Below are 22,592 nucleotides of genomic sequence, written 5' to 3' on the forward strand. Positions count from 1 at the left end.
GCCGGGAGGGCCGGCCCCCGGCGAGGGCTCCTGGCGGTCGGTGCTCGGGAGCGCCGCCAGGCCGGAGGCCACGGGGCGGGGCGGGTGGGGCCGGCCCAGCCTCCGCGGGGACCCCCGGCACGCGCCCTCCCGCGTCCGCCCGCGCGGCACCGGGAGGGCCGGGAGGGATGGATGAGGTGGATTGAGGAGGGCAATGTGGGGGTACGTGATCCCGCACATCCCTTTCAGCTGACCCGTTTGGCTCGCCAGTGCCAGAGGCTGCAGGGTGCGGGTTTAATATTTGGTTTTTTTTAGCGGTTGCCATTAAACCCCCATTTAGCTTCCCTGTATACAGAACTTCCTTTATCCCACTGCAGGGTTACTCACCTTCAGATGGATGCTTTTAAAGCCTCACTCATTTCAGTCATGTTACCTCGTTTCCTGATCAGTATGTTCAGAGGTATATGGTGGTCAGTAAGAGAGGCTGATTACTTTCAGGGCAGCAGTAAAGAAGTTCTGATCAGTTTGGGGGAATATATAGCAGTGTTTGCAGGGTTGCATTAATACAGCTTTTGCTATGTCTGTGTCTGAGTTGGTGGACATCAGCCAGATGGGTTTTAATGGTTGTGTCGTCATTGTCGTCCTACTTGGGATGATGTTGCAGGTTAGATGCTTGTGAAATATTAATGTGAATATGTAACTCTTAAAGCTGGTGTTTTGCAAATCTGGACATATTCACTGAGAAAAAAGTGAGAGGATAATTTTTGAAAAGTGCTAATGGCTTAAGGAAAACACGTTTAGGGTAGCAGTAGTTGATGTACTTTTAAATTGTGTGGTAGCAACATTGTTGCTATGCAGCTTGAACTAGCCCCTAGAAAAATGTAAGGGCCTTGTTTTACAGCTGCCTTTAGAGCCCAGGCTGGTTTTGCAAAGCTATTGCACAGCAATACAGAATTGCATGTAGACCAAGAGAAATTTCTAGGTGGATACCTTTATACCAAAGCTAGAGAATGTAGACCTCATACCCCATATAACCAGCTGATACTGTGGAAACAAAGAAGTCTATTTGGAAGTGCTGTCTAGAGGCTTCAAAACCCTTTCCCTTTGCTTTATGTAGGAAGAAAAAGAAGCCTTAACTTACACAGGTTCTGGGGGAGGTCCACAGTAAATTTTCTTACTGTAAAGGTTGATTCCAGTGTGCACATTTTTGATCATTTCTGTTTGTTTAGTCTGCAGGGTTCAGTTACAGAATTTTGGAAATGAATATTATTATAAAATAGCCTTTGAGCTGCCTAAAGGTAGCCAGAAAAAAGGTCATAATTCTTATGAAATTCAATTAATGGAATTTCAAAATTATAGTACAGCAGACTCTTGATATTTCTTTTTCTTCTGCCATTAGCAAGCTACATGAGTGTCATGGTGATGTATGAGTATGTATAAAATTGCTATTTACAGACTATACGAACTCCCATGTCTTGTATGCAAAATTTCAGCATTACTCAATGGTTATCAAAGTTGCAAGCAAAGTTTTTTTGAATGTTTGTACGTTCCAGGGCAGTCAAACTATGGTGTCAATATCGCTGAGTGTAAAAACATACGGAGTGAGATGATGAATGAAGGTCCACCTAAATACTACAAATCACAAAACAAAAAAAGGAGTTTTCTTACTATTTACTAAAATTATTATTAAATCTGGTTTCTTTAAAAAGAAATAAATCTTTTTAATGAATGGCAATCCTATATTTGTTGTTTAGAAGTTTGTAAGTCCCTCTCTGAAGGCAAAGTGGCTCACATTATCTGTTCTTAAATTATTATTGATTTAATGCTTTGAACTACTCGAAGAGCAGCCCCCCCTGTTTCATTGTAGATGCAGTAGGAGCACAAATGCCTGGGAAGAGGATAGGCACACAGGGAGAAAAGTATATAGGAAGTTTGTTCTCTGTCTTCTTCCATTACGTTTATGCTGAAATAGAGTGGTGGAACCAGAAGTGTTTGTAAAAGGGAGCAGCTGGATGGCAGTTAATTTCTTCTGCATATGAAGTATGTATTGGAAGCACTAAATTCCAAATGAAGAAAGAATTCTGTAAAGTGTGTTTATCCTTGATATGATAAGGATCTATGATTCTTGCTACTCAGGACTAAATATACTTTTCATATTACTTAGCACTTTCTGTTTCCTTGACTTAAATGTAATTTCTGGGAAATAACTAAAATGTGAAATACTGCCTTGCTCTCTGGTTTACAGATAAGAGATGAAGGATCTTTCATATTTTTAAGTTTAGTCTGGGACTTCTTGAGTGCTTTGTAAAAGTATTTAAAGTCTTTTCACACTTGAGCAAGAGAAAAGTGTTTCTGCTCTGCTTGCTTTATTATTTCTAGTTTTATTATAAACATGGCATTAAGAAGTAGGGTATTGTTCATTTAAGAGAGATACTTGTAACTTTGCATCTCTTAAATATTTGAATTAAATAGATAAAACTAACTAAAGTTTCTTTGTCAGGAGTGCTTTCTAAAGTATGATTTAAAAACTTTTTACGTTTGTGTGTGGAGAAAGCTTTACAATTCTGAGGTAGCTGAAGTATTGTGCATCTGTAACAAAGATGAAGTTGAGTTAGTCTAGGTAGTAACTTGACTGGTTAAATATGTGTAGGCAAGGGATCAGATGTTCCACTTTATCTCTTTTCTTATTCAGTCATTTCGTTAATCTGTTATTTTGTTCACTTTATGGGCTGAAATTCTAAGCGGCAAAGTGTATTTTTAACAAAAGTGTGAAGCTGCAGCATGATGGAGAAACCAATAAAGAGTTGGAAGGAGAATAGTATCCTGCTTTTACTAAGTAGGAAAAAGTTTTAGTGAAGGTTAGCTGGTATTATTTTAAAATTAAGTTACTAGAATGCTGCAGTGGGTAGCCACATCCTTACCTGTTCTCTGTTTATAACCAGCTATCTTATGAGAGGGAGAACTTGTCTGGCATTTAATAATGAATAGAAACACATTGACTGATGCTCAGATGTATTGTAATTGATTAGGTATGTTAAACATTATGTGTGACTTGTTTTTGTATTTTAATAAAGCATCAGTGTTTCACTTAAAAAAAATTATACTATGCTAGAATTGAAGGATTCAATATTTAACTGGCCATCCGCTTTCTTTTATCATGTGGAAATATAAGGTGATTTCTCCTAATTGATACCTTTTGCCGTGAAAACTCTAATCACATACTGAAGGTAACACATTGGGAAACATAGCTTCCTTTTAGCAAGAAGAGAATTGCTGGTGTATCTACCATCTTCTCTTACTAAAGAGAAAAGACAGACATTTATGGCAGGTAAATCCAGGTAAAGCTGAGAGTAAATTAAACTCAGCTGCATTTACGGAATATGACTATCTTCATGAACAGATATCTGAAGAAGTAGCAGTTGAAATTTGTAACTTGCTTGAACCCAAAACAGCGTTCAAGTGAAGATAGTGGGTTAATAACAAAAACTTCAAGTACTTAATTTCCAAGAAGGAAGTGAGTGTTTGTTTTGGAATCTTGTATGTGTTTCAGTGATTTACAGGTGAAAGAGAAGGGAAAAATAACTGTAGTCTGCCATACCTCTCTTAGACTTGTAAAAACCTAGTGAGTAGCTGTGGTGTTGGCTTTATCATTGCCTGTAGTGGTCTTGTGATTTATGTCAGTATATAGTAAGATACTAAGTAACATCTCTGAAAATTTCTTGCTGTTTGGAAAAGCCGTAGATATTTGATCTTCAGACTCAGATAAACTTCACTGCTTTAGTTTGCTTATATTTGGGCAGTCTTGGGTGCTAGATACTGAATTCACCAATGTGGAAACTTTTAGTTGTAGTTGTGCTTTAGTGTTAGTAGGATTCTTGTTTTTCTTCCTATTTATCATGTAGGATCAATGCAGGTGTTTATAAGAATGAGATGTCTTCTATTATGGTTCCTGAGTCAGCAACATTTTTTTTTAAACAGTATCCATTTTATGCTGATACATGTGCTTAGCTTTTGAACTGTTAAGAATAGTCACATTGAAGCCGGTAGAGGTTTAGTGAGTGCAGTGGGATTGTTGTCATTGTTTAATCCCAGTGGGCAGCTAGGTATCGTGCAGCTGCTCAATCAGATGCCCCACTCCCCACAATGGGTTATGAAGGAGAATTGGAAAAAGGTAAAACCCATGTGTTAAGAGCAATTTAATAATTGAAATAAAGTAAAATATAATAATAATAATAATAATGGAGATGACAAAGAGAGAGAGGAATAAAACCAGAGAACGACAAGGGATGCACAGTGCAATTGTTCATCAGCTGTTCCCAGCCCATCCCTTAGCAGCAATCAGCAGCTCCCAGCCAATCCCCCCTCAGTTTCTATACTGATTCTTTGGGATGGAATATCCCTTTGGCCAGTTTGGGTCAGCTGTCCTGGCCATGCACCCTCCTGGCTTCCTGTGCGTGTGCTCGCTGGCACAGCATAGGAAACTAAAAAGTCCTTGACTTAGAGTAAGCAGTAGTCAGCAACATCAATGTGTTATCAACATTATTCTCAGACTAAATCCAAAGCTCAGTCCTGTACAAGCTACTAGGAAAAAAAATAACTCTGTACCAGGCAAAACTAGGGCAACTCTTTGTGTGAATAAAGCTTGAGGGTGCTTAGTCTATTAGAAGGTGTAAAGGTAAAAAAAGTATAAACATAAGAACATTTAAACTGTCATTATTATGTCGGTACCAGTTTCTCCTCAGTCTTTCAGAAGGCTTGTGTATGATTAAAAAAATGTGTGTGAGGGGGGGTTTCAGCACACTGGAGCTTGGGGCTGCTATGCAAAAAGGGATCTTAGTAGGCCGGAGAAACGAATGTCCTGGCAGGAACTTTTTGAAGCTCAGCTGAGGTAGGTGCCAAGTCCTGCACCTGGGAGAATGTAACTCCATGCATCCATACATGCAGTCTGGAGACTGACTGGAAATGAAGCAGTCTAGCAGGAAAAGAACTTCATGACCTAGTGAAGAGCAAGTTGAACATGATGGTGGCAAAGAAGTCCAACCACATAGTGGGTTAGCAAGAATATAGTCAGTGGGTTGTGCGAAGTGATTCTTCACCTCTGTTCTGTGCTTGTGAGACCGTGTGTAGTGTTCTGTGTCCAGATACATACCGAAATGAACTCAGCAGAACACCATCAAGGTGGGTAAGGGACTGGAGCACAAGGTCTGAGACGAGGGTGGAAGAGTTGATGTTGTTGAGAGAACTATTGAGAGGGACATCTTCCTATTGCATCTAAATACCTAATGAGAGGCTCTTGAGAGTAGCCAGACTTGTCTCAGAAATGCATGGGAATATGGTGAGGGGTGACAGACACAAGCTGGAACATGGGAATTTCTGACTAGACAGTGGGGAAAAAAATTACAGCTATAATAGTCAAACATTTAAGCAGTGTGATCAGCAAGATTGGAGAATCTCTGTCCTTGGAGTTGTTCAAAATTCAACAAATTCTTGAACAATCTGCTCATATTAGACCTGCTTGGGGCAGGAGGTAGGGACTAGAAGCTACCCAGCTGTCTCAACTTGCGTGATTACCGAATCTCTAGTATAAGTTTGGTTTTTAATTACTGTTTTGTTTCTGTTTGTCAAAGAAAACATACAAGGGTTCCAGCTCTGCCACCACATCTGGCAAAACCCTCCCCTGTAAATAAATTGAAAAATTTTAAAGTAGACCATTTCTTTTTCGTTCAAAAGTTTTTTCTATTGTAGGACAATAATGAATCCTCTTCATTTTCAAAATGGAGGCTGAACTTTTCTGGTAGATGCAAAGCTTTAAGGGTTTTTATGTTGAACAAGTTCTGGTTTGGATCCCTGAAGGTGGAGCAAATGTGAGATTTGTACTGCTTCTTTAAGCTTCATTCTTCTGAAATGTGAAGATTTTCTTAACTTTAAAATAGTTGTTTGTGGGATCTTTTGTACATTGCCAGAAATAATTTTTGTCTACTGTGATTTTAGCCATGCCGACACTTTTAGGCAAGACAAGGTTTAGACCTGTTTTATGTAATTACATAAAAAGGATAGTGAAATGCCATTACTGTGCGTCTTTGGTTTTCTTAATTCTGTCTGTGGTGTGTTGGTTATATCGTCTAGTTTGTACTGAAAATAATGGAGAATTGTTCTGTAGGTCTTTGCCATCAAACAAGTTTGTCCGTAAGGGTTGAGAAAACAGCCTGTTATTCTCGCTTCTGGGATGATCTTTCAGAATTATTAGGTTATTTGTAGTTTAATGCCTCTTTACCCGAACCATATAGCTGTTTTTCAAGTTCAGTGCACTTTTAGGATCAGTATTATGTAGGTATTAATCAGAACTAGTATGAATACTACTCAAATCTGTGATTTAAAATATAACATATAATGTCAGCGATCATTTGACCAGACCTATGAGTTTGCCCAGTACTGTCAGTGGGAATATTTGTGCAGAGAAGGCAAGATCTGTTGTTTTTTTCTGTGTTCAGTTAGTGACATTTTTTCATATTAACTTGTATCTGGTTGGGTCCAGATTTCTAGTGAGTGGTCTACATATCAGCTGGCAGAATCCTAAAGATATTGGGAGTAAGTGGAAAACAAAAAAAGAAAAACTTACGTCTTCATTGGAGTCAGACTCATTTGGTTGTCTTTGGTAATGTTGTATAAACCTAAGGAAAGAGAGCAGTCCCTGTTTACAGGAGTGGGTTAGTCAGTTTAGCAGGAGGGGATAGACTGTAGCTGATTATGGTACCCTCTGATCACAGCCCTTTGTGGACCTGAAGCAGTGCTAGAAATTAGCCAATCCTTTACTGATTCCATTCATTCTTCTGTGCTTGTTTCCAGGAGTTTGGCTTTAATAGGAAAGAAGTGTAAGAGTCCTAAGGTTAGTTCATTTTACGTAGTATGAGATTTAAATAAAGTTAACATTTTATCGTAGTAAATTTATGTTAATATAAATTGCAAGAAAGTGCTGGTTAACAATCCAGTGGTCTTTATTTTGCATTAAGCTAGTGCAGGTACTTAGGGTAGTTCTTAAATTTATTTACCTGTTAAATGTTTTCTAGCTTCCTAGATTTCACAGTCCTAATAAGGACAGTTGTCATTATTATACTTCATCACTTTTACACTAATAATTGCTGCTGGTATTAAATTGAGAAAATGCCTAAGGGTAAAGTTTGTCATTAAAATGCAGTCTATCTTTTTGTCTTTGACAAGCTGAGTAAAACTGCTGCAATTCAGATTTATAAAAATGAATCAATTTAGTTCTTTTATGGCAAAGAGTAGGAATTTTGGCAAATAATATTCTAGATGGCACTCTAGGGATGTTTCACAGAATCACTGAATATTCTGAGATGAATGTAGTCCACTTCTGCACTCTTGACTTATCCAGCATTCTCCCTTGAGATTATATCAGTGTTAATATTTGTAGTATTTGAGTTGGGAGCACTTGAATATGCTTGCCCTGAGTATTTAACAAAATAATATCTGCATCATAAATAAAGTTTCTCTGTGAGCAGCAAAAATAACTCTGTTTGAGGACCAGATCTGTGTTTGTTAGTCTAGTATATAGCAACAGAATTGTGCTAAGGTCATGGATTGCTCCTGTCCATCCTTCAAAGTGTCTGCCCAGGAGGGAGCTACTGTGAATATCCATGGCTACAGAAGAAGCTTCATTCAGTCCTTATGCTTTATTGGACACTGTAAAAGTCAGTCCTGCAGTATAACTCCAGTTTGGCCATGCCAGTGTCTGAGAGAGCTGAGCTCATCCTGTCTATCATTCTTGTGTTGGATTGCTAATAGGGGCTGTTCTATCTACCTTGTCACCAAACACATAAGAAACTAACTGAAGTTCATTATTTCATTGTTTTTATTCATTGTTAGTCAGTATGATCAACAGTTCATGGAGAAAGACTAATGAAAGACTGTAAGTCTAGTTACTTTAAAAAAGGCAAGTTTAAGGTAACATACCTTCAGATTCTAAAATACTTCTATAAAGTGTTTTAGGAAGGGTGGAAAAACCTCAAACCCACAAGTACATTAGTCCATATTTTACTTAAACAGGTATTTTAGCTCAAGCTGAATATATGTCACTTTTGATTTTTAGCTGAAAGGGAACTGTGAGAAAGTGTTTTTGAGTTTTTGTTAGGATGTGTTAAAATACAGGAGGCTATTATGAAATAAGGTAGCATACATGAATGGAAATCATGGTATCTGTGTTCTATTTGCTCCCTTTCAGAAGCTCTTAGAACCATCATGGTGTTTAAGTAAGCCCTTCCACTTTGGAATAAGGGTGTCCATGTGGGAAGCTGGTACAGAAAAACTGTTCCGAGCTATTTTTGCAAGTCTTCAAGCTCTGAGACTGTGAGTGAATTAGCATAATCAATTTAAAATGAACTGAATCCTGTGATTCTTTTATACGTAGAATTGCTAACAGCCTAAGTAGGGTAGATAGACGGAATTGACTGCAGAGTCTACATCAGATTGTTTTGTATGTTCATGAAATGGCTAATTCAAAGGATGGTTCAAACTTACTATTAAAGCATGCTTTATCTGCAGGGTGTTTCAGTTGTTCTGCATCAAAAACAGAACCATGCATAAAAAGATAGGAAAACCACATCTTTTCTTTTCCCCCCTTACTTTCCTGAAGGGAAGAGGAGTCCTTTGCACTCTGCCCACACTGATGTCGAGTATCTTAGTGGGCTCAGATCCCATTTGTGTAAGTCCTGTGCATGATTTATGCTCTGAGATGCTGTAAATATCTTGCATAGCTCGACACAGCCTGTGCAGGGGCCCTTAATAAGCAGTACAGGAGTGTACGTGTGCAGTTATGTACACACCTCTCATGGCACAACTTTACCAGTTTAACCACACTATCCCTTAGTGAGACAAGCAATGATTGTGTAACTGCACTTAGGGCTTGTGCCAGGAGAGCCGTGTCAGTTACACCTCTGGTCTCTGTGACTGATGCGATGGTTTTGTCGGAAATAGTTTAGACAGACACTAAAGCTGAAGTTTCAAAATTCTTTTAACTTGTCCTAAGGCAGTTCCAGGAAGTAGTGTCACATTCCTCTTCCAGACTCATCTCTTCTTCCTGCTTTTGTTCTCCTTCTCTTGCTTGCAGTGTTCGTGGTGATTCAAATCAGGAGTTGGGTTAAAATGAAAGAACTGTCTTGCTAATATGTGTTTACGTCAGATGTTTGCTGTGCAGTTGTGTAAATACTTAACACAAAATCTTACCCCCTCCTTTACATTAATTCTGTGATCAGAAGGGAAGTAGGACCGTGGCCACTGTTAGACTGGTTTAAGGTGCTGTGGAAGTACAGTCTCTTTTGTGTTTTGGTAGAGTGATGTTTTAACAGCTGAACATTAGCAGGAGTAGGTATTTACTTACCTTAAATTAAAAAAAATTCTACTAAAACTTCATGGTGCTCCAGGTCTAACTCTTGCAAAATGAAGATGGTTTTAATATTTGAGGTATTTTGTGTTCTGACAGGAAAAGAATATCTCTCAGTATTGTACTTGTAAATAAAACATGTAATAGAAAATTTTAAGGTTGGGACAGATTTAATCTCTTGATAATCTTTAATAAAATACTTCAACAAAATGGATTTAATAAGTAAAATTGTAATAAATGCAAAAATTCTAGACTGTCTAACCACCAGTAATGCGGAACTCACACAGTATTCATACTTGTAGCTCCTTAGATACATTAAAATACAAGTTATTTGTTAGTAACATAGTATTTTGATCAGTAAATGAAACAAATAGCATGCAAAAATAATGTCACCTACTTTTACTAGAACAGATGTAACTCTAGAAAATATATGTTAATACAGGGGGATGAAATAGAATGTGAAATGTGGTAGAACTTCCATGACTGACATTGTTAATAGGTTTAAAGAACATGGGAGCATTTTAAGAATTTGCATTTCTCAGTATTGACCCTTTCTTACCTAGGAAAACTGCTCTTTAATGTGCTTTGGACAGAAGTGTTTCCTCTTTTCTCTTTGCCTTGCCCCAGACGTTGGATTGTTTCACTATAGTGTTGCTCTGTGCTTTGAAGGTCAGCAGGTGCTTGCTCTGAGAATGCGGACGTGATCTGCTGATCTCAGCTGGTAGTGCAGCGTGTGTACTTCATAGCCCTGTGGTAATTATGTGGCATTTATGCTTCTCTTAATAACAAGCTCAGGCTTTGGATATGCACTTGATTTTGGCTTTTAAGCTGGAGTGAGTCTGGAGTAATATTTTGGAAGTCTTGGACTACTCTCTCTCTTGCTTTGGTAGCTCTTTGAGGGGGTGGCAGTGGGATTATAAAACTTTTTTTGGTAAATTGAATTTTCCATTTTGCTGCAGGACAGTGCACTGCACTTCGTTTCCTAGTTGAGTGCTGCCTCCTGCTTTTTTTATGTTTTCCCATTTCTTGTGAAAGAGTGAACTGAGTGGGTGCAGTGTACTTACTCTGGCTTACTCTGGGATAGCAAGGGGGTTGAGAAGGGAAGAGTGTTAGTTTGAAAAGAAGGGAGATGAGAGGCTGGTATTGACTTCTTAGACAGCAGCTGAAGAGGTGAGCTTTTATTAGGAATCTTCCTTTCTGGCATATCAGTGAAGGAGGAAGAGCTGAACCATTTGGACTAAGTTGAGAATGGTACCTTAGCAAAAGAGCATAAGAAAATAACAAGAGAAATATTGCAAAACAAAATTCCTTTGAATATTTATCCACAGAATTGAAAAGAGTTGGTAAAAAGTGTAAGAATGAACTTGGTTTTGTTTCTTAATTTATTTAAATAAATGTTTGATGGAGTAAACTGCTACTGAAATATTGGAGTCTTTTGCTCAATACATGTTGACTCAGTACTTATGGCCTTTTTCAAAATTGTGTTACGGATTTCACTGTGATAGTCAGGTGATCCTTTTCTGTAAGCCTGTTGAGATATGTTCATGCCAGATTTTGGTGTAGAATAAGACTGTTGTGGTAGAATATAAAATGGGTGGGAGGGTAAGAAGAGTTTATAAGGCACTAGTAACTTTATAGTATAACAGTTCAATTTTCCTAGCATGGCTTCAGACTAGGGTGAAGGATTTCTCACTTAATTTGGCTTATTAAATATTGAACCTTATAATGTCAGTATAAAATGTTTGGATGTTCAAAAGTACCTACTTCACATTTTTAAGTCATGGTTGTAATAAAGAAGTAACTAAATTTTTATTAGATTTTAGGTAGTTCAAAAGTAGTTATTGCCAATTTACCTCGTAGATGAATCAATAATTTTAAGATCCTGTCTGAAAGATAAAGTAATTTTATTTTGTTGCTGTGACTGGGGAAACCATTAGTGATTGCAAACATTTTGCATGTACAAAACCTCCTTCACAAACTTTGTCCTTGGTTGAGAAAATTCCAGAGAAATTTTTCAAGTTTATTCCTTAATCTTCGCTGAAATTTTTGCATGTATAGACTTCAAGATTTTTGTCACTTTCTTAAAGTGTAAGGGGCTAGTCTTAAAGCCCTGAATGATTACAGAATTTTGATACTTAGCTGCTTTTAGTGCAATTAGACGTGTTTATTTATATGCATCATTTATCACATATACATGTCTTTTCAGGTTAGTTTTTTCCTGGTTTAGTTGTGTTTATATATGTATACATACACATTTGTTTCTAGAGTTTTCTGTGATTTCTCTTCTGTAAAACAAAGTAAATTAACAAAAAATAATAGTACTCGATCCAATATAGAGTAAGTTCCCTTTGAGAGAGAAGAAAATAATTTTATAAAACAAGTAAAATCACAGACTGCAGGTAGTTAATTGCTGTATGGAAGAGCAGGGTTCTGTGATTTTGTTTGGTTTTGTCTGTTCTTGTTGTTGTAGGTTTTTTGTTTTTCCCCATACAACATAATTCAGAAGCAGCCACTGAGTTTTTAATTCCAGATCGAATTTTGTTTAAGGTGGTTTTGTGTGTGTTGCTTTTTGTTTTTGTAAATCCTATTTTCCACCTTGGCCTTTATACCCAAAGACACTTGATAGGAATTTGCGCATGGTGTAAAGAGAGACAGACCTAGAACATGAAAATAATAATTCAGTTTGACACGACTTTATTATTTTTAGAATAACATGCTGAGTTATTAATATTGTTAATAAACATGATTTCCTTTTTCAGTTTTGACACCAATAATTAAAAACATACTTGTTTGCAAATGGATGCATTTACATTTCTGTAGAGTAATTTATTATACAGGGATTAACAATCTAATGTGAAGATATTGTCATGGGGGAAGTAAGCAGAGATGGGTAGTTCTAGGAAAACCTCACTCACAGCTTTTTTTGTATGTCATCATCATCATCCAGTATTAAGTTTATAATGTTTGGTAGCCATGGCTGACATGGAAATGTGAGGGATTTATTTGGGATTTGGGTTTGGTTGGTTTGTTGGTTGTGTTTTTTTGTTTCTACTCAAGAGGGTTCAACACATGTCAAGACTGCTGGCCATGTAATTAAAGAAAAATTAATTAGAAACATCTTATTCTTGCATTTTTAGTTCAACATACCAGTGTCTGTCCATACATCACCAGCTCTGATAATAGGCATTATTATGCTGATTGCTTGAGACTGACTCTCTGGTAGTCTCCTTATCAAAGTAACTGAAGAATTTGGAGGCTTTTTTAGAAAACAAAAAAAATCCTGATGCACTTGTAATTCCTATTTCTAAAAAAAGGAATTTCCTCTACTTCAGTCATTATGAAGTAGACTTATACCAGGATCAAACTTTGAATATATAATTTTTTTTTGCTTTTAGTAAATATAGTAAATAGTATTTTGTTTGTGAGAAATAAAATTTAGAAGAACAATGCAGTTTTTAATAACTTGTCTTAGTGTGCTCCTTTGTGTTGGTATGTAATGGTTTTGTCTGCTTATTTTATATGAAGGAAAACTTTGGATTTTTAAGAGTAGAGGTACTGGACTAGTGAAGAGGATAATAGGCCATGAAGAAATGAAAGAGGTTTTTAAAGGCTGGTTGAAGAAGAGAGAAGGAAGTGGTACGGAAGGCTCAGGAAAAAGGTTGGATTTACTGCAGAAACAAGACTGGCCCTCATATTGGACAGGCCCTCTTTATTAAGGCCTGTAGACTACGGTGGATAAAGAGAACAGACGAGCTTCTTGTCTGCTGAGAGTAATATTACAGAGTCGAGAGCTGCTCTCTAAAATGATTTTAGTAGAAGTGAAGATGTGTGCTAAAGTCTTCACAGTGGCACAACTTACTCTTCAAATTTTCTTCTGGAGTGGATTGCGTTCCTCTGCAAGGAAGTTACTCAAATATAAAACTACACAGTATAATTCTGGATTTTTTTTTTTTTAAGAGGAAGCAGGTGAAGACAAGTCAAAATATTATCAATCAATGGTTACTGTGATAAATGTGATTGAGTTTCCTGTCTTTGGAAGATGCTCACAGAATGACACTTCATGAAGGATTGGTTCATTTGGGTTTCTTTTTAGAGATAAAGCTTTTAGTAATGAATAAAAGCATAATATGAATCTTCCCCAACTTGGCTGCATCATACTTTTAGTTTAATCTTTATGCTTGGGTTTAATTTCCACAAGGCAGAATAAAATTGGTTAAGCATGACTCTAGCAGTGCAGAAGGAATCTTGGCAGTTGAGTTGGTCTAAAAGACAATCTTTTGACTAGACCCTAGTATGAATTAAAGGATGCATTTAAAAATAAAAATGGCTATGCATAATCAAGAAAAGAAGAGGGAATGGCATCATGCTTTGTGTAGTAGGTTGCATCAATTTCCTTTCTCTCTGTCTTGTGTTCTGTTTGTTTGTTGTTTGCGTTTTTTTGGTCAGTCTTGATAAAAATAATTTTCGGATGTGATAATGGAAAGTTCTGCTAGTGTTGGACTTGCAGATTTCTAGAAAAGGATTTTGCTGTTGGGTTTTTGGGCATTGTGTTGTTACAGAATTTAGCTCTGAAACTGTGGAAATAAATGCTGCAAGAAATGGCATGGCTCGTATTTCAGGAATTGCTAGCCCAGTGAATTGTTACTGAATCAACAGGAGGTGATGCTGTTTTAGATGTGGTATGGAAGTGTATTGAGGTCTTTGTAGAACTGCTTCTGGAAAAGCAACTTGGGGTCTGAGATCACAAGTTGATTCATAAATTCTGTGCTAAGATCATTGGTATTACAGAACTTTTGAAGACCACTGTTGTTGGTAGAGGTGGAGGCCAGGGATTTATTCTGTTAGAACTGCTAAAATTAAGTAATTTTATCCTACATGATCCTCATTAAAGAGAAATATTGTAGGAAAACACTCCAGATTTAATTTGGCTAGTAATCGCTTTGGTGCTGTTTTTCCAGGCATGAAGGATAAAGCAATACTTGTCAAGGTGAAGCTGAGCTGAACCTTGGGAAGTGTCAGAATAACATAAAAAAAAGGATCTTCAGCTATGTAAAGAAAAAATTAATTTGGTATATAGAGGACATGGGAGAATTTAAGCATAAATGCAAAATTAAGTTAATCCCTGCAATAAAGCAGTGCAGTATAACCTTCTGTTTTTCTCTGAGGTTCTGGGCAAAGCAAATAAGGGCATGGAGACAGCTACAGCTGTAGTAATAAAAGCAGTCATCTCAGAGGGGGGAACCAGGATCACTGACTCTTGAAAGAAGCTATCTTAGTGATAGGCTGTGTTTGATTGCTTTTTAACAAATTTATGGAGTTGGGAAGGATTTGTTGTGAAAAACAGCTAGTGTGGTACTAATTGAAACTGAATATGGAGGAGAATATCCAGGCTGCTACAAGAGTGTGCAGGTCACTGAAGAAATGTAGAATGCTAAGTAGAAAATGAAGCAAGCTGCAGCATAGATTAACCGTAGATTGTATCACTGAAATTCATCCCATTTGCTATTACCACAGTCCTCTAAATTAAGTTATCTGCAAAGAACGAGAACTCCTCCTGCCAAGGTGGAGCTTGCCTGGTGATGTTGGCAGAGGAAGAGCAGGAGAAGCTCAGCTGACGTCCGAGTGACTGCAGTACCTGCACAGATAGTTACGGTCACTCATCTGTATGGGTTAGTTAAACCAGTGTGCTGCTTTGGGAACAAAGAGGCCATGCACAGGGGCAGTACCTCTGAGAAAGCACTGTGCAGTCACTGGAGAGGACAGAAACTTCTGCAGGAATCTTTGCTGGCATTCTTGTCTCTTAATCTGAGCCTCGTGTCATGCTGCCATGAAAAAGACAGATTTCATCTTTCTTAGATGTGATGTATCTTAGTTGTGATGTATCTTCAGTGAGTGCAACAGAGTGCTTGTGGCACATATTCTAGGACATCATCTAAATTTGTTTATGCAGGGCTGGTTAGGTGATCATGGGACATAGAGAATTTTTTTTAAAAGCATCAGTATGCTGAGATTAGAATTTCAGCTTGTTTAGAGCAAAATTAAGGCTGGAAAATCAGTGTAAATGCCATATTATTTTGCAAGGGGAATAAATGCTAGATATATTAAAAACTTGTTGAAGCTGGGAAACAAAGCTGTCACAAGTGGGCATAAATAGATTGTAACTTTACCCAATTGTACTTCGGAAAGCTTTTAAAAACTGTGAGGTGTTGGAACAAGTTGCCAGTTGGAAGTGTGAGAGCAAAAAAATTAAAAGGCATGTTGGAAAGCTTGCAAGAAGATACGTCATGTAAGATCAAGTTTGAATTCAGAGAGGAATTTTTTTACAGTGCCTGGCTGTTGTGGAGAGCTGCAGGTGCTGCCTCATTTGTGTGGGTTGAAGGGATTTCAAGTTCTAAAGACAAATGTATGTAACTACAGATGTTAAAAGCTCCCAGTTCACCATTGGATTAATTTAGTGAATTAGGATTTTTATATGGTGAAACTTTTACCTAATGTTTGATTTTTCTTTATATCTCTGAGCATCTCTGGTCAGAAGAGCACTCTTTGTCTGGAGGGATTGATTCTGTAGAACACTTGGAGGAAAGAAACAGGTGATTTCCCAGCTGTTGTCCAGTCAGAATTCTGTGTCCTTAATGGTTCACATCACTGATGGATTCAAGAACCAGTTGATGGCACCCATCAGCTTCATAAGACTTAACCCTTCTCTAATAGCTTCCAGCAACCACATTTACTCTGAGGGTGAAAAGAAGCACAGCTGTATATAACTAGTTGGAACAATTTTAAAAGGGAAGTTGCTAAGAGTTCTTGCAAAAAATAACACAGGAATCATGAAATCTGTATTGTAGTCAGTGAGCACCATATGCAGAGGTAGCAGAATGGAAAAACCTGTGATTACTTAACTCGAAAAACTTGATGGTACATCTTTCTAAAAGGAGATTTGGCTTTGTGACCCCCCAATAAAAGTGAACAGCTGGGAGATTTATAGGACTTTCACTAACACTGCTCTCTGGACCTGGAAAGCAAATTCAGTGGAATGAGTAGCTCTGGCTGAACACTTCTGAGAATCTGTTTCTGGAAAACATATGTTTTCTCCAGTATCAAAGTACAGTGTTTTTATTTTGTAGGGAAGTTGATGCGGGGTGTGAAAATGTTGAGGAGGTGACAATGAAATTCAACTGTATAAGTAAATTGTATCTTATGCCTAAATATTAAATATATACGTGATATTAAAACTACAATATCCTGTTTAGATCATTGTAATGTTTAAAATACTACTCCATTTGGGGAAGTCTTTCTGTATTCCACTGAAGGTGACAAACGTGTCTATTTTTAAATAAACTGGTCTAAATATGAAAAGAACTAATGTGTAATTTGGTCAATTAAATTTTATAGTTTAAGACATGTAGAATTAATAGCTAATTTGAAAGATCATGGTCCTTTTAAAATATAGTCAACTTAGAAGTACAATTATAGATACACGTTGCTGGATTGCTTTGCATATTCTAGTGATAGTATAAATAATATTGAAGTTTCTAATTGTTCACAAGTAGTCTATTTTTAGTGAAGTAAAATTTCAACTGGAAGATAGCTATTAACTTCAGGCTACTATATTTTTAAATGCTTACTTACTTTAAAGTACTGTTCTAAAAATTTAAAACAACATATTTTGGGGGAAATTTGTATGTCAAATGCTTACTTATGATTCTTTGTTTCTCTGTTTATTTTTAAGACGAGCAAAAATCAAATTAAAGTAGATCTTGTAGATGAGAATTTTACAGAATTAAGAGGAGAAATAGCAGGACCTCCGGACACACCATATGAAGGCAAGTAAAGTTTTTGTGAATGCAATCACTGTACACTTCAAGTCATATGTCTTGAGATGCTTTGTTTGCAAAAATAATTACAGTATAAAATGTAGACGTATATGTTTTAAAATGGTCTGATTTTTTTTTTTTTAAATACAGATTTTAAGCTTAAAAAACTGTTTCAGGTCAGCTTCTGTGTTGCCTGAAGAGATCTGTTCTACAGTAAGGTAGACTGTTCCATATCAAGATTAATTTAGAAATATAAGCTGTGTGGTTTAATTGGTATAATTCTGACTTGTAGTTGTTTGTTTACTGTCTCAACAGTTTAAGCTCCTTAACCATTAAGCATCAAGAAACTGAGCTTCACACTGTACATGTATTTCTGTGATCTAGAGTGGTGATCATTCATAAACGTTGCATTTCTCCTATCTCAAGCAGAGATGCTATTGCAAGTTAAATTTGGGATTAATCTTGGGCATCCATGTGTCCCAATACTTAATTTATACTGACGTGGGGGACTCTCTAGTAGAACTTCGTATCTTTAGCTCTCTTCAAAAATTACACCTTACTGACTTTCTAGTTTATTAAAGTTGGTATCAGTAATTATGCATCTCTTACAGTCTGGTAAAAGCAAAGTAACTTTGATAAAGAAGCTTTAACAGAGGCTAATATAGCATGCTTCTTCAGAGATACAAAATTACTCAGTAGTGCTGGTAGTTGTAAACTTTGTTTGTGTACAGTGTATGTGGAACTGGCAGACACACTTCTCTTTAAAGTTCTTTCATGGTAAGTAAGGATTTTTAATTTAATTTTTAGAGTTTTTGGATAGCTTTAAATTGTTGTTTTACTCAAATTTCCCGTGCCAGATATCTACTTTGATTTGAATTTGTACTTTCAATAAAAAAAGTATCAAGGAGTGTTACAGGCAAATAAATTGTTTTGTTGGAATCTGAAACAGTTTTGCAAGTTTTTCAGTTGCTCTAGTTGCTCTGTGCCTTTGAGCTAAGAATGGGACTTCAGTATTCCCCTGAGACTGGACACATTGCCATTTGTCATTATTTTGAAAAAATAAATTCTCATCAGGTAGGGAAAATATCTGAAAGTTGTTTTGTAGATATAGAAGTATATGCACATGAAAGCATTACATGTGAAAATCTGGTTGTCACATCTTCCCTAATGGAGGACATCCCTTGTGATTTGCTTTTCTGGACTAGAGGCTGGTGCAGCAGCATTGGACTTGAGAGCAGGGAGAGTCTCCACTCCTCTACCTTTGGGGCCCAGGACAGAAAAAAAAAAAGAGGAAATAGCCAACATTGGTTGACATGGAAGAATATTGGGCAGGGGTAGATGTCAGAAGCTGACAAGAGGGGAAATGAGTCTGGAAGAAAGCAAGTAGAAAGCAGAAGCGGCTGTAATGGTAGGGGTGCTGCCCTGCAGAACTTTATTTCCAGAGTTCCTCAACAGTCTAGTAAATAATGGTGGTTTTCCCCTCTCCCTCTCTTCCCCCATGTGACTGCATCTCATCAGCTGCTGATATACAGTTGACAAAAGATAATGTCTGGAAACAATTTATTCTGGTTGTAATATGTGCCTTCAATTTAAAAGGAGAACTACTCCGCCTGAAATACAGACTTGTGCTAGTGATCTATTTGGAAGTGAATAATTCTATTTAGAATTTAGTATAATTGTTATTGTGCGATAGTATGGTTTGTCTTGTAAAACCAAGACTTAGTATTGTAATAATTTAACATCTATACGTAAGAAATTGGATACTGGGAAACATCTGAATGGTGGTAGGAGTGTGTTGGTTTTGGTGTTTGTTTTCCATCCAGAGAGAATTTAACCTCCTTGAGTGAGTTGGTTTTTGAGGTCTTGACATTTTTCCCCCTCAAGGTCATTATTAACTCAGCTTATAAAATAGGCCTTTTTTGGAGAATTATTTGAAATTAAAGATGTATGTGTCACAAAAGTTAAAAGCTGTACAGCAGGTTATGAAGAGGGTAAAAAAAGATTGAAATGTCTGTCTGCAGAACTGGGTTCTGTGTGTTGCTAAATGCTTCAGGTAGACAAGAATTTCAAAAGCTGGGCAGTGTCTGCTCACGTACTCAGCATATCCTGCTAGTGAAAAACAGCAATATGTTTAGTGCAGAATTTGTTGATGTGAAATGCATGCATACTTACATACCTTTGAGTACATTTAATTATGAGGATATAGTAAATACCCCTTTTGGGGGGGCTAAGCTTATTTTTTATTGTGATTATGGCAGGGATCTCATGGAAGAGTAATGTGATTGTATGTTTACTTTAATCTAGAAGGCATATGCATTGAGGAGCAAAATGAGAGTTACTGCCAGCCCAATTTCTGGTGTTTCCTGACATTTTAATAATTTGCTTTGGAATGTTAATATTTCTGTTATATAGTTATATGCATTTATTCCCTTACGTAATTATGAAGGGCATGCCATTGTGTGTTGTCTGCATTTTATGACTATTGCAGTAATGCATGCTGCATAATTACTGACTGATGTTTTGTCATCTGTAATCTGAACAGTGACACAGCAAGTAGTGATTTATGAAGAAGAACTTACTAATGCAGTAGTTCTGGTCAGACAGTCCCTGTGATACATGAGGGAATTCTAGAATCATTGGGAAGTGAAAGAACAGTTGTTGACCATAGCTGGTGAGGTATCTGAAACCAAACTGCTGCTGCAAAATTTTTTATAGGTGATGTTGGAACATAAGTTAAGAATGACTGAGAGGGAGAATGCCGTCTATTGGCAAAATTTACAGCTTTTATTTTTCTTATTCTTTCTTATATTTCTTCTTTATTTTTCTCTATGAGTGTCAACTCATACTGATCAATTATCAGAATATTGCAAGAATATTGAAATGCGTTTACACCCCATGTTAAAACGTGTTTGGAGAGAGGACCTTTGAGAGACTCGATAATGGCTGCTGGGTTTTACTTGATTCAAGAGCTTCTCAGTAGATAGGTTGGGGTTTTGTGGGTTTGGATTTTTTTTTTTTTTTTAAAGCCTGTATAATATTGGTGTTAATTTCAATCCAAGCTTGCATGTGAGCCACAGTAACTCCAAAATTTATAATAGGGTATTTCTTCAAGGGAAATAGCTAAAAATTGCTCTAAATCTTGTGAGACCTGTTCCAGTAGGACTACAGAAGGAGTGTTCTGCCATTACTGTTTAATTCGGTTTCAAGCATTAAATAGCTACAAAAAAGCCATACATATGCATACTCTTTAAAAAAATTGCAGAAATGTTCGTATGCAGAAGTCAATATATTAGTCATTTGCATTTTAAATGTAGTATTAAGAAAATTATAGATTTGTTTAGGTTACCTCTTTAAGCCTATATTTTTAACCGCAAACTTCAGTGTGAAACAATACTATATAAATAATACTACCAGCTCATCAGTCTCTGGTGAAAAATATTGCTGGCTGAATATTCTGCTAGGCAGAAGACTGTAATAGTTTGTGGTAAGCAGAAGAAATGGTAATACCTAAGCATACATTTCATATTACCTTACAAAATGGTGTGGCAGTAAAATCATAGAAGGACTGATTAATTTTTGTAATCCAGGCACAGTGTAGCTGTTTCGTTTCTTAAAAACAGTTGCTGAATTATGCTTCAATTTAGAGAAAAGGAGAAAGAAACTTCTTTAAGGTCTCTTATTGGTGTATGTGTCTTCTAAACTCTTTCTCCTGTACTGTCCTGTAAGTAGACAAGCAATCAATACAGACATTGACTATTATAATTTTGGATTTATTTGCCTTTCTTATATAGTATTTTCTGTTAAAACTTCTCAAATTACTGTTAAGTGAGAAAAAACCAGCTGTAGACAATAGTGTAAAATACCAAACTGATACTAAATAGTTTCAGGTGGAGTGTATTAGACTGAATTACATTTCAAAAGTGAGAGCTCTTAGTAGCTACTAATGTGCTTTTTGGCACAGATAAAGAGATGCCACATACTGTAACTGCGGAGAGGATTGCTTTGAGGCTTTTTTCCCCTGTGCATCTTGGTGCCAGTATTGTAACTACTTGAGAGTTGGTTTTGTGTAGCCTGATTTGCAGAGTAAATTGCTCTGGAAATCTCAAAGAAAATAGATTGCAAATACTTCAGCTTTGATTCAAGAAAATGTATAAATTGTAACACAGTATGCTGACAGAGGGAAAAGGTTTCTGAAAGAAGAGCAGCAGGTTGAAGAAAAAAATTGCAAGTGAGGATAAATGCTTTCAGCTTTTATAAAAACTAAATGTCTAATTTGGTGCATATGTTTTTTTATACCCTGTTCTTTTTGTCATTGAACTGCTGCCTGGCAAATGGCCTTCACTGGGCAGGCAGAGATAGTTTGAGATTGCTCCAGAAGACATAAGTATTGGTAGTGAACTTGAATGTTAACAGAACTATAATGGAAATAGGATAGAGAATGATACTGTGACAAACAGATAAACCTGAGAAATGTTTAAAACTGGGCAGTAGGAGGGGTTCTGTCTGCCAAGCTCATATTATCCTTTATTGTATGCTCTGGTCCTTCATATTATATTAATGGTACTGGTGTGTCAATTGTTTGCAGAATTGGAACAGAAGTAACTACTTGAGGGAGTAATGTAGAACATAATAAAAGTTACACTGGTGCCTCCTTTATTGTTTTATTCCCAAAGTCTGGGAGCTTTTCTTAAAGAGTTACTTGAATATATTTGAATTCCAGAAAGTTTAAAATAAAATAACAGGTAATTTAAATTGTGTAATTTGAAGAAAATTTGTCATGAGGTATCAGAAAAAAGTCAAAATAATGTAATATCCTATGTTCAGCCTGAATATTCCTGTGGCCTCTTTTTTCATCTGTTGGGAGATGTTTGGTTCATATTTTGGTATATTTTACTAAAATAAAGCATGGAAATTATAAGATTGGGAATGAGAATGTACACATTAAATATACCTAAGAAGTATAGATATTGATTTGCATAAGCAAACACAGCTTTACTAACTGACTTTATATGCATTTATTTATGAAATAGATGAAATCTAAATGTATCCCCTAACTAATATTTCTGAGTAAATTTGAATTACTTGAAAATCTGTCCATCTAAATGTGTAAGCTTTAGTGTCATGAAAGACTAAACTTGACTAATTTTCTTCTGGTTTAATTTCCAACTTGTTCTTGTCTTTTACAGGTGGAAGGTATCAGCTAGAGATAAAAATCCCAGAAACATATCCGTTTAATCCTCCTAAGGTACTACAAATGCATATTTTTGGAAAATACAGTTTGGCTAACAAGTTGGGTTTGAGTATTCTTATTTCCTTGTTCGCATGTGTAGTCTCTTCTTATTTATTTTTTTTTTTAATTCTCTTCTAGACAAGGATTGGAACTATTATCTTTAGGTAGAAAT

General features: G+C 36.5%; 1 protein-coding gene across 1 annotated transcript in view; it reads left to right on the top strand.

The window, feature by feature from the left end:
• UBE2K (ubiquitin conjugating enzyme E2 K) overlaps positions 1 to 22,592 on the top strand; it is a 44,562-nt gene that overhangs the window by 341 nt on the left and 21,629 nt on the right. Inside the window, exons 2-3 of the mRNA XM_048303484.1 lie at positions 17,106 to 17,199; positions 22,377 to 22,435. Coding sequence (XP_048159441.1) covers positions 17,106 to 17,199; positions 22,377 to 22,435 — 153 coding nt within the window. The remainder of the gene's footprint in view (positions 1 to 17,105; positions 17,200 to 22,376; positions 22,436 to 22,592) is intronic.

Source organism: Corvus hawaiiensis, chromosome 5 (genome assembly GCF_020740725.1).
Source record: "Corvus hawaiiensis isolate bCorHaw1 chromosome 5, bCorHaw1.pri.cur, whole genome shotgun sequence".
Taxonomy (NCBI): Eukaryota; Metazoa; Chordata; class Aves; order Passeriformes; family Corvidae; genus Corvus; species Corvus hawaiiensis.